The following is a 14,775-nucleotide window of genomic DNA, read 5'->3' as shown; positions in this document are numbered from 1 at the left end:
TCGTAGCGGAGGTGGGAGGAGCTGAAGACAGCGGGTAGTAAATATAAGACAAGGATCAGGGAACTTAAGTTAGTAGCACTACAATATAAAAAAAAATGCTGGAGTAGTGCTTTATTGAACTAGGCGCACCTTACAATTGCCATGTGCCTCGACCATAAAATATAAGTATCCAAGGAGAAAAAGGAAAATGCGGCATTCACCCAGGTAGATTGCGAATCAAAGTCCTTTATTCATCATAACGTAACAACGGACATAGTAAGGAGAGGCGGCTGGGAGAGATCAGCGGTGCGGGGAGAAAGAACAGGACTACGATCGTTTCGCGCTTGTGCGCTTCCACGGGATATTTCAAAATATAAGCCATTCAGGGATTTGTGTACATATCTGGTGTAAGTGACGCCACTAAAGTGGCATAACATTTCATGAATTTGTCAGGCAAGCAGAGGCTCTGTTGATCCATGCTTCGCTCAAATTAGAGTAACTGGATTGGACTGGCCAGAAAACGACAAAAGTCACAATATTTTATGTTAGTATTCTGGCGTGAACACTTTTATAAATTAGTCCCTAAGTTTGTCTCTGTGCTTGACTATTAACGGAACAGCAACAGACGAAGTCCTACCCTGACAAGCCATCAAAAAAAAACTCCACCTGCTAAAATTCGTCCTCTCATATGGCTATGCAGACAGCTAAGGACTGAGCTTGGAAAGTCTAATTATCAAGACAATATATAAACTTGAATACTTAATAAGAAGAAAATAATGATTTATGTAGTGCCAACATAACTCACAGTGCTTTACAGTTCCAATTAGTCATGATATATCTTTAAATATCCAATAGCTTAATTGATCTATAAGTTTATACACATAAAATATTCAGTATACAGTTAATTACCAAATTGGAATGCCAATCAATAGTTAGAATTATTGTTTCCTTGATTCACATGTTTGCATGTAGTCACACCTTCATGGCCACGATTCGACTGTGGCCATAAGGTAGCCTTAGCACACACTTACCTAGTACATCCTTTTCATGCTGTGGCACAAGTTCTTTCCAGTTGGATTCACCGGGATCACTGAAGTCTATGTTGATCAGTTTGTAGTTTGGGGCATTGCGGTTAGATTTAAATGTGAAGACAGTCCCTTCATTTGTTATGTATTCATATTCTGCATCAAAATTATCTATTAATTTTACCCATGGAAGAATTCCTGTAAGAAAACAATGATACTAGTTACTCAGGATGTACAGAGGAGATGAACAAAGGAAGTGAATTGCATTAAGTGCGCCATTCTTATCTACCGATATTTGAAGACTTGTGTGTGCTGCAAACAGTAGTAAGCCATGACTAGGGAAGGGAAATCAAATGGCATGCCCAGAATGTAAGCTACAGCCCTTCACCCACAGGGGTCTACAGGTTGTCAAGTGTCTAAAAAGTCAACCTCTAGGAACGAAAATGCCTTCTCGGTGTTCCTTATGTTTCAGGTACATTCAAGCAATTGTATGCTTCGAGATGCCATAAAAGAGTGCATAATGAATCTACACATTGACATTGTTCTGTCACATCAAGGCTGCTTTATAAGCCAGCAAGTAAGCAGAATAACAAGCACAGAAAGTTTTTGAAACAGTAAGGACCTGAACTTTTTACACAATTGTGTATGGAAAAAAAGAAAAAAATAACTAAATTAAAAATATAAACCAGAAATACTGTGGCAAGCCTTTACTTTGCTGCTCATTTCCGAAGTTAATAAAACTAAAATATACAAACATTCTATAACTAGAAGAGCTAAACCACAAACCAGCTAATCTGATACACTAGGCCATGAATCTGTAATAGGAAGGGATTGTATGTAAATGAACACTAATATTGCCAGCTTGATACCAGACTGGTATAAAAGAGACCAAATAAAAAATAAATAAAAATGAAATGAAGCACAGCATGTTAGTTACAAGGAAATTTGTCAGCAAGGGAATGGAAACCGGATCTATTAATACATTGCAGGTTCACCATGAAATTACCATTTCAATCAATTCAAATGCCGGAAGATGGAAATTATGTTCAAATTGGGAAATATCTGGACAGAGATCAAAAGTTTATTTTTCCGCCAATTAAGTGGTCACGGTTGGCATTTTAGAGCCAATTAAGAGAGTATAAAATTTGCGTTCATAAGAAAGTAAATATTAGATGCGAGTTCTGTAAACTATACGGTCTAATTTTGAAAAGAGAACAAGAAAATGATAGTTATTGACTAGTGATGTGCGAACGTGCTCGGATGACGTGTTATCCGAGTATCTTTGGCGTGCTCGAATGATATGTTGGGAGTCCCTGCGGCCGCATGTTTGCCGGTTGTTAGACAGCTGCCTAACAAATTGCCCAATAGCCACGAATCAGGCAGCCTCACGGACTTGAACGTAATAGACGAGCAGGCCCAAGATACTCGGATAACACGTATCCAAGCACGTTCGCTCATCACCATTATTGGCCTGGGAGCATTGTACATTAGTTTATATACATTGTGCTGATAATAGCAGTATCAGAATGGGGAGCACACTTGAAAAATCGCCTCAAGCCTTTATGCAGAGGAGAGACGTGTGCAGCTGTGCAATAAGGCATGTTACATACTTGTTGCCCATCATTGGTCTAAATAAAAATGTAAAAAATTGTAAAAAAATATATAAAAACAGACAAAAAAGTTCATACAGCATTGTAATTTTGTTCAGTCATCTTAGGCTACTTTCACACTTGCGTTTTTTTGTTTCCGTCGACGTGCAATGAAATGACGTATCGACGGATGTCATGAAAATAGTGAAAAACGTGTGCGACGGATCCTGTGAAATGACGGATGCGTCGTTCAGATTTGTCAAGGGAAAAATTTCCGGAATTCAAAAGTCTGGGGACGAGAGAGAGAGAGGGGGGAGAGAGAGACTGTTTCCCGGACTTGAGAATTCTTCCGGGCATGCTCAGAAGGGAAAAACTGGATCCGTCGCTGGATTCCTGTGTGTGACGGTCAGTGACGGATCCTGCGTCCATAGGCTTCCATTGTAGCCGACGACGGGCAGCACAGGATGCGTCGCTGAACAATTTTCCGAAGTGCACAAAAAACATTACAATGAACGTTTTCTCTGCACGACAGACCGCTATTTTACGACGGATCCAGTGCACGACGGATGAAACGCATGGCCATCCGTCACAATCCGTCACTAATACAAGTCTATGGGAAAATGCACGATCCTGCATTCTCAAAAATCGACGGATTGTGATGGATCTGAAAAGACGGAAGTGTGAAAGAGGCCTTAGTGAAAATGCAGAGCGAGCTTTCAAAGTGCCAGGGTGGGCCTAAAAGCCACTGTGTACTGAGCAATGACAGAAGCCACTCCAGCAAGTCTCCATGACTGAACGCCGGCAGCTCCCGGGAGGAATAGTTACACTTTTGGCTAGATAACATTGGAACACTGTTAAACTGAAGATCAACCCCATATCTGCAGGTTCCCTTTAACAGGAGGAGTACTGGTCCTTTATTTTTTGACCGTTTAGACTAAATTCAGAAAAAAAAAGTCAGTAATTTATAGATCATACTAATACCCCTAATACCCCATTGGGTATCATGAGATATCCTAAAAATGGCCAATCACGAAACAGCTTTGTGGAAGAGCTAAGGTACATGCTGGATGCCACCTACTCAGGAGTTCATTTTGTCTAGGAGGTAATATTAGGGTTCCAAATTAAAAGATTGTCAAAATCGGAGAGTAAATGGTCAAAGTATAGTCTATATCAGCGGTCCCCAACCTCTCTTACCTTAAGGCCAAGTTCACACTAGCAGTATTTGGTCAGTATTTTACATCAGTATGTGTAAGCCAAAACCAGGAGTGGAACAATTAGAGGAAAAGTATAATAGAAACATATGCACCACGTCTGTATTTATCACCCACTCCTGGTTTTGGCAAGTAAGAATTGTGTAAATGCACCATTTAAAAAAAGTAATTGCATGAGTACCCCATAATAAGCAATAATACCACAAGTGCCTAGTGTGAAATGCATAATGCCCTGAATGCCTGGTTATTAAGTAATAATGCCCCCAAGTACTCCTTTAAAAAGCCTGACCTGAGTGCCGCTTGTAAAGTAGTAATGTCCCTTCAGTGTCCCCTGAAGAAGTAATAACGTCACTTTTCACTCACTTAAAGAAAAACAGTCAGCAGGTTTTTGCTATGTAATCTGAGGACAGCATTAGGTAGGGGTTATAGCACGGAATTTAAGGATGTGTCAATTTTCAAGCTGTGTGCTAAAGTTTACTTAGAGTGAAGGTTTTATCACCAGGACATTATCATTGATGTGACTAGCTGGCAAGCACTTGCTAATCTGACTCTGCTCCCTACTGAGATAAGCAGTTCACTGGCATAGACAATGAACATAGGGAGCCTAGAAGCCTAGAGGGGAGGGGTTAGCTTTTCAGCTCTGCTTCATGGTAAATCTAAGAACTCTGATTGTATCACAACCGTTGCACCCAGTAATCTAAGTGAAACATAGAGAAGCTACTAAACAAGTGTGTCACTTGCTTGGTCATACAGAAATAAAAGCAATGGAAATGCTTTAAAAGCAAGATGAATGACAGAAAAATAGGTATAACAGAGGCATGATGCCATAAAGCCACATCTTTAAGAGGTCATGTGATGTTGACAGAACATCCTGAGTGTTCCTGACACTCAGTTGGGAAATGTCAAATCATTTCAGCAGCGCTCTGACACATAAGCCTTTCTGACCTCCAGGTGCCCACTTCAAAGGCGCTTAAAAAAAAGCACAAACTGAAAACACAGAATTTGTCCAGGAAAGATAAAACGACTCTGCAATTCCAGTACAGGTGACATTTTACAGTATTAAAACATGCTGCAGTGTCATAAGCGCACTTACCATGTAGCTATCACAAGGATTGACGGGCTCTGACCAACATATTTCGGTAATCCTCCTTCCCTCTGCTACTTTTTTACATTTCTTATTTCTCTTTCCACCCTTGCTGAGTGGGCAATCTAAAAGTATGTAAGAGCTGTGCTGTGTGTTACAAGGCATTGTCTCCTACCTGAACTTTTTCCCATCATGTTCAAATCTCCTGAAATACTAAATAGAGAAACTGCAGCTTCATCCCCCTCCTCCCCATTTTTACTAATGTTTACACTATTTTTATATGCAAATTGCCTCTTCTGAGAACAAGAGGACTTAAGGTACTGTCACACTAGACGATATCGCTAGCGATCCGTGACGTTGCAGCGTCCTCGCTAGCGATATCGTCGAGTGTGACAGGCAGCAGCGATCAGGCCCCTGCTGGGAGATCGCTGGTCGGGGAAGAAAGTCCAGAACTTTATTTCGTCGCTGGACTCCCCGTAGACATCGCTGAATCGGCGTGTGTGACACCGATTCAGCGATGTCTTTGCTGGTAACCAGGGTAAACATCGGGTAACTAAGCGCAGGGCCGCGCTTAGTAACCCGATGTTTACCCTGGTTACCATCCTAAAAGTAAAAAAACAAACACTACATACTTACCTACCGCTCTCTGTCCTCCAGCGCTGTGCTCTGCACTCCTCCTGTTCTGGCTGTGAGCGTCGGTCAGCCGGAAAGCAGAGCGGTGACGTCACCGCTCTGCTTTCTGGCTGCCCGGCGCTCACAGCCAGACCAGAGAAGCAGAGCGCCGAGGACAGACAGCGGAAGGTAAGTATGTAGCGTTTGTTTTTTTACTTTTTAGGATGGTAACCAGGGTAAACATCGGGTTACTAAGCGCGGCCCTGCGCTTAGTTACCCGATGTTTACCCTGGTTACCGGGGACCTCGGGATCGTTGGTCGCTGGAGAGCTGTCTGTGTGACAGCTCTCCAGCGACCAAACAGCGACGCTGCAGCGATCCGGATCGTTGTCGGTATCGCTGCAGCATCGCTATGTGTGACGGTACCTTTAAACTCTATAGCGCCACCTGTTGGAAGTAGCGATCCTACAAGTCACAATCAACCCTTTAACGAGTCGTGCAACATGACTTAGGATAAAAGCCAAATTAGTATCTCAATTCGCAGACACAGTGTTTCGGGCTGTTGGCCCTCGTCAGTGCGAGCAGAGGAGCATTGCATGGCGAATAAGCCTCCTTACCTTGACAAGGCAGCTGGTATGTCACTCTCCATAAGGATAAACGATACCCCTTAGACCCCAGTCCAGAGCCTCTCACCTAGCCAAATTAGTTCTCATGCTTCGCACTGTTGAGGGCCAACAGCCCGAAACACCATATCTGCGAATTGAGATACTGATTTGGCTTTTATCCCAAGTCATATTGCACGACTCGTTAAAGGGTTGATTGTGACTTGTAGGATCGATACTTCCAACAGGTGGCGCTATAGAGTTTAAGTCCTCTTTTTCTCTGAAGAGGCAATTTGCATATTATATTTCCCAGAGGAGCATTGCACGGCGAATAAGCCTCCTTACCTTGACAAGCCAGAGATGGTATGTCATTCTCCATAAGGAGAAATGATACCCCTTACACTATTTTTATTCATTTTTCAAGATTTCTGCACGTTTGTAGAGAAACTCGAGACAGTAAGGTGAGGAAAATTGTCCACTTAAACAATATATTATGGTTTCTTTTAGACAGGTACTACTTAAATCATTAAAGCATATTCTCCAAAATAAGCCCAAATAACAGAAATGTTCTACCCTTAGAACAGTTTCCACAATCCACTGCTGTATAGTCAATTAAGGGCTGACAGCCCCTTCACTTACTTTGCTTTCAATACAATTATATTCCCAGTGGCCTGAAGATTCCTACTTTATGTATACGGTTCACAGGTTATAAAAAAAAAAAAATATTCCATATGTCCATAATGTAGCATTTATGTAGTTTTCTATGGCAGTAATGCAATTCTAATTTTCTAAATGTATTATTCTTAGTATTTCAGAGGGCAGCTATATTTTCTGTTAGAATTATAGTCTTAGCTGGCACCTGTACACACAAGCTTGGATGCGCTGGTCAGTTTTTCTGTTTATTCCCATTATTGAGATAGCAGATGACAGTTGCAATTGATAAGATTCTATGTAGAGGGAAGGGAGAAAAAGCAACAAGGAGCTAGAGGCAGAACCTTTCTATCCTCCCCTCTAAATAGAATATGCAAATTGCCTCTTATGAGAAAAAGAGAACTTAAACTCTTATAGCGCCACCTGTTGGAAGTAGCGATCCTACAAGTCACAATCAACCCTTTAAACGAGTCGTGCAATATGACTTAGGTTAAAAGCCAAATCAGTATCTCAATAGAATCTCATCACAGCTGGTCATGCCATATTATTTTAGGGAGGAGTAGCTATGGATTGCAAAAGAGATCTCATTGGTCAGACACTTGGGGGGAGGGAGAGGTCAGCCAAATTAAGGCACACCACTTCTATTAGCCCAAAATGGGGACAAATGATGCCAACTACTGTCGCTCCTGTGTCACGGGTCAAAGAGTGGGGAAGTTGGGCCCTGCCCCAAAGCTCCATTGGCCAAAGTAGTTGAAACAGATGCCAGTGCGTCCATCTTGGATGCCGTACCCAGCCAAATAAATGGGAAAAGGGATGAGAATCTAGTGATGTTCCTCAGCTGCAAACTCTTGCCCCGGATGTGGCAAACGTCACTGTGGAGGAGTGCGTGGACGGCGTACATCTTATAGTTACGGTAGACATATTTTCGGTGTCTTGACGCGTTACATCAGTGGGTGATTGCCGTCTCAGTCCCAAATTAAAATCTGACAGATGGTTAACATTATACACGTCATGGTTCCTAACTATGGAAGGCTAAAATCACAATAGGAAATATGACATTAATATCTCCCACTTTTGACCTCCAATGGCAAAGATATCCAGAAAGTTGAAGATCTCTTAATTTTTGGGACCCTAGCCACATCCCATGACCAGCCCCCATATGATCTCACTATGGAGATGTATGGTATATATAGGTTAGGTGTCGAGTTCCCGCTTCTGCACAAGGGGAATCTCGAGCCATCTCCGCTGCGGTCTCCCATTCTTCTCCAGCCGCAGTGGAGTCTGCTCAGCGGAGACGTCGGTCCCAGCGTCTTGCTCAGTCTCACTCTGTGCAGAGAGTTACTGCTGCTTTTCCTGCTTCTGCCATTGAAGTCAGTGTTGGGCAGCGGCGAGCAGATGCTTTTGGGGCTAAGTCCTGCTTTTCTCTTTCTGAGCATGCCCAGGGCAGGATCTCCCATTGGAGATCGAGGGTCACATGCTCAGGTACTGCAGCACATCCCATTGGTCCTCCAGGAAGGTCCTGAAAGGGCAAAACTTTGGTAGCAGCTTCCCATTGGTCCTTTATTGGAAGGTCCTGAACGTGCTGCAACTATATAAGCTGCGCATGACCACACGGCCATGCGCTAGTGTACATTTGTAAATGTGTGTGTGTTGTGAGTGAAAGTCGCTCTTTAAATAACCCTCCCTATTGGATGACTGTTCGCGGAAGGTGTATGTTTGCTATCTAGCGCCCGACAGCCATCAGCACGTAAACACACAATACAGCGTCTTATTGCTGTGACCGCCAGTGCGGCGCCTTGTGCTTTCACAGCGCTTTCCTGACCCAAGCCTGGGTGGTTAGTGGCGTTCGCCAGTGCGGCACTGCATGCACTCTCGTGCTTCTATTGCTGTCACTCTGACACCTCAGTAGCGGTGTCGAGTGCATGAGGTCTATGTACTCAAATCCTGTGTCTTGGGATTGAGTTCTGGGACTCCTTGCTTGCGCTCTTGGTGCGGTACCGCGGCCCTGTGACGTAACAGGGTTCGCTTCCTTCACACAGGGTGAGGTTAACCCATGTGTGTATTCACTTTGTACCGCCATATAGTCCGTCATTACTTGGCAGCAGGTTCCATCTCTGCACAGTGGACCCCGGGCTGCGAACGCACCATACTCTATCTGTCTTATTATTTGGTGCGTTCCGCTAGCCCTAACATTACACTAGCGCCAGGGTCTGGCTAGTAATGACGGACAAACAGCAATCCTTGCGGTATATCCAGCAGCTGGAGGGTAGGTTGGCGGCTCTCGAGAGCTCAACCTCAGCTGTGGATGTTACCGCAGTTGCTGTACAGGCTGCTAGCGTGGCTGCAGCAACCTTGTCCATTGCCACCCCTGTTCCGACATTATCTCGCCTCCCGCTGCCAGAAAAATTTTCTGGTGATAGCAAATTTTGTAGGGGATTCGTGAGTCAGTGCTCTATTCACCTCGAGCTCCTGGCTGCACGTTTTCCCACAGAGCGGGCTAAGGTGGGATTTATAGTGTCTCTCTTGTTGGACAGGGCGTTGGAATGGGCTACGCCGCTGTGGGAGCGTGGCGATCATGTGGTGCAGAGTGCTCCTCTGTTCCTGAGCACTCTGAAACAGGTCTTTTTAGGACCTCAAGTCACCCATGATACTGCGCTCCAACTGCTGGCATTAACTCAGGGTGAGTCCTTGGTCAGTCATTTTGCCGTCCAATTCCGCACTTTAGCTTCTGAGCTGGACTGGTCGGATAAAGCCCTTATCCCCATATTTTGGAGGGGCCTGGCTGATCACGTTAAGGACGCTCTGGCCACTAGGGAGATTCCTGCCACACTGGAGGAGTTAATAACTGTCTCCACTCGAATTGACCTCCGTTTTAACGAGCGGAGGTTAGAGCGAGCCCAGTATAGGCAGAGGTTTCGGCTGGCTCCTACCTTCGCCAAACCTCTGGAATCTCCGGTCCTGGTTCCTGAGTCACATGAGGCCATGGAAGTGTCACAAGCGGGATCTAAGTCCCGGACCGCTTGTGCACTCAAGGTCTGTCATGTTTGCCAGCAGTCAGGACATCTAGCCACCAGATGTCCTCAGCGGTCGAGGAAACGTCAGCGTCTAGTGGTAGTAGGTGGCGGTACACTAGACACGGCGACGTTTGCCTCTAAATTGTCCTTTAAGGGGACAATCATTATAGGCTCATTCTCCCACTCTGTAGAGCTCTGCGTGGATTCTGGGGCGGAGGGCAATTTTATGTCTTCTGCCTTCGCCCAACGTCACGCAATACCCCTGGTTATGCTAGCTCAACCAGTAACGGTACGAGTGGTGAATGGGTCGACACTGCCCTCACAGATAACACACCAGACCATCCCTTTTACTCTGTCCATGTCGCAATCTCATCAGGAGATTATATCTCTGCTCGTCATTCCTGAGGGAATTGATGAGGTCCTGTTGGGAATACCTTGGCTACGGTACCAATCTCCTCATATCGAGTGGTCCTCAGGCAGAATTCTGGGATGGGGCGAATCTTGTGGGGGTAGGTGTCAGAGGGAGTGTGTTCAGGTTGCTACAACAGAGGTACCCGCAGATCTATCCTCTCTCCCCAAGCAATATTGGTCTTATGCAGACGTGTTCTCCAAAAAGGCAGCGGAGATCCTTCCGCCCCATCGCCCCTATGACTGTCCTATTGATCTCTTGCCTGGTGCTGAGCCTCCCCGGGGTCGAGTCTATCCGTTATCTCTCCCGGAGACGGAGGCAATGTCACAGTACATCCAGGAAAATCTGGCAAGAGGATTCATTAGGAAGTCAGTGTCACCTGCTGGGGCAGGGTTCTTCTTCGTGCAGAAGAAGAATGGGGAATTGCGTCCATGCATAGACTACAGGGGTCTTAACGCCATCACCGTTAAGAATAAGTATCCTTTGCCCTTGATATCTGAGCTCTTCGATAGGCTTCGGGGAGCAAGGGTATTTACCAAATTAGATCTGCGGGGTGCTTACAACCTGATTCGCATCCGTGAGGGGGACGAATGGAAGACGGCTTTTAACACCAGGGATGGGCACTATGAATATCTGGTGATGCCCTTCAGGCTCTGTAATACCCCAGCCGTTTTCCAAGACTTTGTGAACGACATCTTCCGGGATATGCTCTCCACCTCAGTCGTAGTCTATCTGGATGATATTCTCATCTACTCTCCAGATATTGACTCCCACCGGAGAGATGTTTGCAAAGTCTTCGACCTCCTACGGGCAAACTCCCTCTATGCCAAGTTGGAGAAGTGTATGTTTGAGCAGGAGTCCTTACCTTTCCTAGGCTACATCATCTCTGCCCAGGGATTGGCTATGGATCCTGCCAAACTACAGGCTGTGATGGACTGGCAGGAACCCCATTCTCTTAAAGCGGTGCAGCGCTTTATGGGGTTCATTAATTATTATCGCCAGTTCATTCCGCACTTCTCAACTTTGGTAGCTCCCTTGGTTGCCCTCACCAAGAAGGGGGCAAATCCCAAATTGTAGTCTGTGGAGGTCTCCAAGGCCTTTAACTCCATAAAGTCACACTTCGCTAGCGCTCCCATCCTACATCGCCCCGATGTTGATAAGCCATTTATCATGGAGGTGGATGCCTCATCTGTTGGTGCTGGAGCAGTCCTCTTCCAAAAGGATGCTCAAGGTCGGAAGCATCCTTGCTTCTTCTTTTCTAAGACCTTCTCACCAGCAGAGAGGAATTATTCCATCGGGGACAGGGAGTTGCTAGCCATGAAGTTGGCTTTCTCGGAGTGGAGACATCTCTTGGAGGGAGCACGTTTTCCCTTCCAAGTCTTCACAGACCATAAAAATTTGGTGTACCTGCAGACAGCCCAGCGGTTGAATTCTCGCCAGGCCAGATGGTCCTTATTCTTCTCCCGGTTTCATTTCACCCTCCATTTTCTTTCTGGGGAGAAGAACATTCGGGCCGACGCTCTCTCTCGCTCCGTTGTGTCATCTGCGGAGGAGGAAGAGGAGCCTCGGCTTATTGTCCCCACCGAGAGCTTGAGAACTGTGGCCCCGGTTTCGCTAGAGTCTGTGCCTCCGGGCAAGACTTTTGTACCATCCAGTTTGCGACCGGAGGTTCTCTATTGGGCACACTCGTCCAGGGTGGGTGGACATTTTGGTTCCAAAAGGACATCTGAGTTACTGGCGAGGACATACTGGTGGCCGCATATGGCTCGTGATGTCGCAGAATATGTTCGGGCGTGTGTCTCTTGCGCCAAGAACAAGTCCCCTCGGCAACGGCCAGCTGCTTTGCTTTACCCTCTGCCGGTGGCGGACAGGCCCTGGGAGATGGTTGGGATGGACTTTGTGGTGGGCTTACCCAAGTCTCGTAACTGCACCATTATCTGGGTGATCACCGACCATTTTTCCAAAATGGTGCACTTGGTGCCTCTTCCACGGCTACCTTCTCCACGGGCGTTGGCTTGTTCATCAAACATATCTTTCGCCTACACGGTATGCCAGACAAAATTGTTAGTGACCGGGGTCCCCAGTTTGCGTCTCGATTCTGGAGAGAGCTTTGTCGTCTACTCAGTATTGAGTTGAATCTCTCTTCGGCATATCATCCCGAGACGAATGGGTTGGTAGAGAGGGCCAACCAGACCTTGGTCACATATTTACGACATTTTGTTTCTGCCAGGCAGGATGACTGGGCATCCTTGCTACCGTGGGCAGAGTTTGCGCTTAACAACGCCGTAGCCGACTCCACCGGTCAGACTCCATTCCTCCTAAATTACGGCCAGCATCCGCGTGTCCCTGTGCCCATGCCTGTGTCTTCTGCTGACTCCAGGGTGGCAGACTGGGCTGTGGAGGCACGGGACATTTGGGACCGCACTCAGGATGCCATTCGGGCCTCCAAGGAGAGAATGAGGTCCTCCGCCGATGCTCATCGGCGCCCCGCTCCGACCTTTGCTCCTGGCGACTTAGTGTGGCTCTCCGCCCGTAACATCAGGCTGCATGTTGGGTCCACTAAGTTTGCACCTCGCTACTTGGGTCCCTTCAAGGTCCTTGAACAGGTTAATCCTGTGGTCTACCGTCTGGCCCTTCCTCCACGCTTGGGTATCACCGACACCTTTCATGTGTCCCTCTTGAAACCCGTATACATGTCCCGGTTTTCCGAGTCATCTGCCGGGACATCGGGTTCGTCTACGGACGATTACGAGGTGAACGCTATTTTGGGGTGCAAGGTGGTATGTGGCAAAAAGTTCTATCTGGTGGATTGGAAGGGTTATGGCCCAGAGGACAGGTCCTGGGAGCCTGCTGAAAACATTCGGGCCCCACAGCTCATTGCTGCCTTCGAGCGTAGCGAGGCCCAAGGAGGGGGGGTCCTAGGAGGGGGGGTAATGTTTGGTGTCGAGTTCCAGCTTCTGCACAAGGGGAATCTCGAGCCATCTCCGCTGCGGTCTCCCATTCTTCTCCAGCCGCAGTGGAGTCTGCTCAGCGGAGACGTCGGTCCCAGCGTCTTGCTCAGTCTCACTCTGTGCAGAGAGTTACTGCTGCTTTTCCTGCTTCTGCCATATTGAAGTCAGTGTTGGGCAGCGGCGAGCAGATGCTTTTGGGGCTAAGTCCTGCTTTTCTCTTTCTGAGCATGCCCAGGGCAGGATCTCCCATTGGAGATCGAGGGTCACATGCTCAGGTACTGCAGCACATCCCATTGGTCCTCCAGGAAGGTCCTGAAAGGGCAAAACTTTGGTAGCAGCTTCCCATTGGTCCTTTATTGGAAGGTCCTGAACGTGCTGCAACTATATAAGCTGCGCATGACCACACGGCCATGCGCTAGTGTACATTTGTAAATGTGTGTGTGTTGTGAGTGAAAGTCGCTCTTTAAATAACCCTCCCTATTGGATGACTGTTCGCGGAAGGTGTATGTTTGCTATCTAGCGCCCGACAGCCATCAGCACGTAAACACACAATACAGCGTCTTATTGCTGTGACCGCCAGTGCGGCGCCTTGTGCTTTCACAGCGCTTTCCTGACCCAAGCCTGGGTGGTTAGTGGCGTTCGCCAGTGCGGCACTGCATGCACTCTCGTGCTTCTATTGCTGTCACTCTGACACCTCAGTAGCGGTGTCGAGCGCATGAGGTCTATGTACTCAAATCCTGTGTCTTGGGATTGAGTTCTGGGACTCCTTGCTTGCGCTCTTGGTGCGGTACCGCGGCCCTGTGACGTAACAGGGTTCGCTTCCTTCACACAGGGTGAGGTTAACCCATGTGTGTATTCACTTTGTACCGCCATATAGTCCGTCATTACTTGGCAGCAGGTTCCATCTCTGCACGGTGGACCCCGGGCTGCGAACGCACCATACTCTATCTGTCTTATTATTTGGTGCGTTCCGCTAGCCCTAACATATATACACGTGGTTTTTATCTAATAAAATCCGAGGTTTGAATTTTTGTCATGGTCGGTCCTGGAAGACATAGTGTGCTGTGGTGCTGTAACGTTTCCATAAAAAGGACAGCTTCCCTCCAATACGATTCGTGCCATTTCTGTGAAACAGGTGTAGTACTTTTGTTATTCCTTTTTATTTTATGTAATTGCATTTATTGTAATGTTCCCATTTTGTAACAGCTTTGTATATTTTTTTTTTAGAAACACTGCCTACTTTTTGGATTAACTATATAAAATGTAAAGGTTTTGTTGCTTTTGCTCTATGAATTGCACCCCTGAAGCCATATGCTATCTGTAGCGGGTGTCCAACCGGCCTATATACAAGATTGGTGGTGTCAGCTGGTTCCTTTTGTTACTGTGGAGGGTTTGTTGCTGACAAATTGGTACCAGAAGAGAGATCACTGTGATTTCCTAGCAGTCCTTCTGACACTTTGGTGGCAGCAGTGGGCTCTGCGTGATCTTCCTGCTACTCTTTTGCAGAAATCAAAAATATTTGAACAAGGGAAATTTGTATAGATCTTTAAACGGTATATACAAAAAAAAATGTCCAGGTCTTAAACAGATGAAGGCTGCACACGTTAACGATATACAGTGGGTACAGAAAGTATTCAGACCCCTACATT

General features: G+C 46.4%; 1 protein-coding gene across 1 annotated transcript in view; it reads right to left on the bottom strand.

Annotated features, from left to right (window-relative positions):
• PREP (prolyl endopeptidase) overlaps positions 1 to 14,775 on the bottom strand; it is a 142,921-nt gene that overhangs the window by 74,505 nt on the left and 53,641 nt on the right. The window contains exon 8 of the mRNA XM_069726297.1: positions 1,011 to 1,202. Within this exon, the coding sequence (XP_069582398.1) occupies positions 1,011 to 1,202 (192 nt within the window). The remainder of the gene's footprint in view (positions 1 to 1,010; positions 1,203 to 14,775) is intronic.

Source organism: Ranitomeya imitator, chromosome 5 (genome assembly GCF_032444005.1).
Source record: "Ranitomeya imitator isolate aRanImi1 chromosome 5, aRanImi1.pri, whole genome shotgun sequence".
NCBI lineage: Eukaryota > Metazoa > Chordata > Amphibia > Anura > Dendrobatidae > Ranitomeya > Ranitomeya imitator.
Note: the sequence above shows the minus strand (reverse complement) of the source record. Positions and strands in the feature narration are given on the sequence as shown.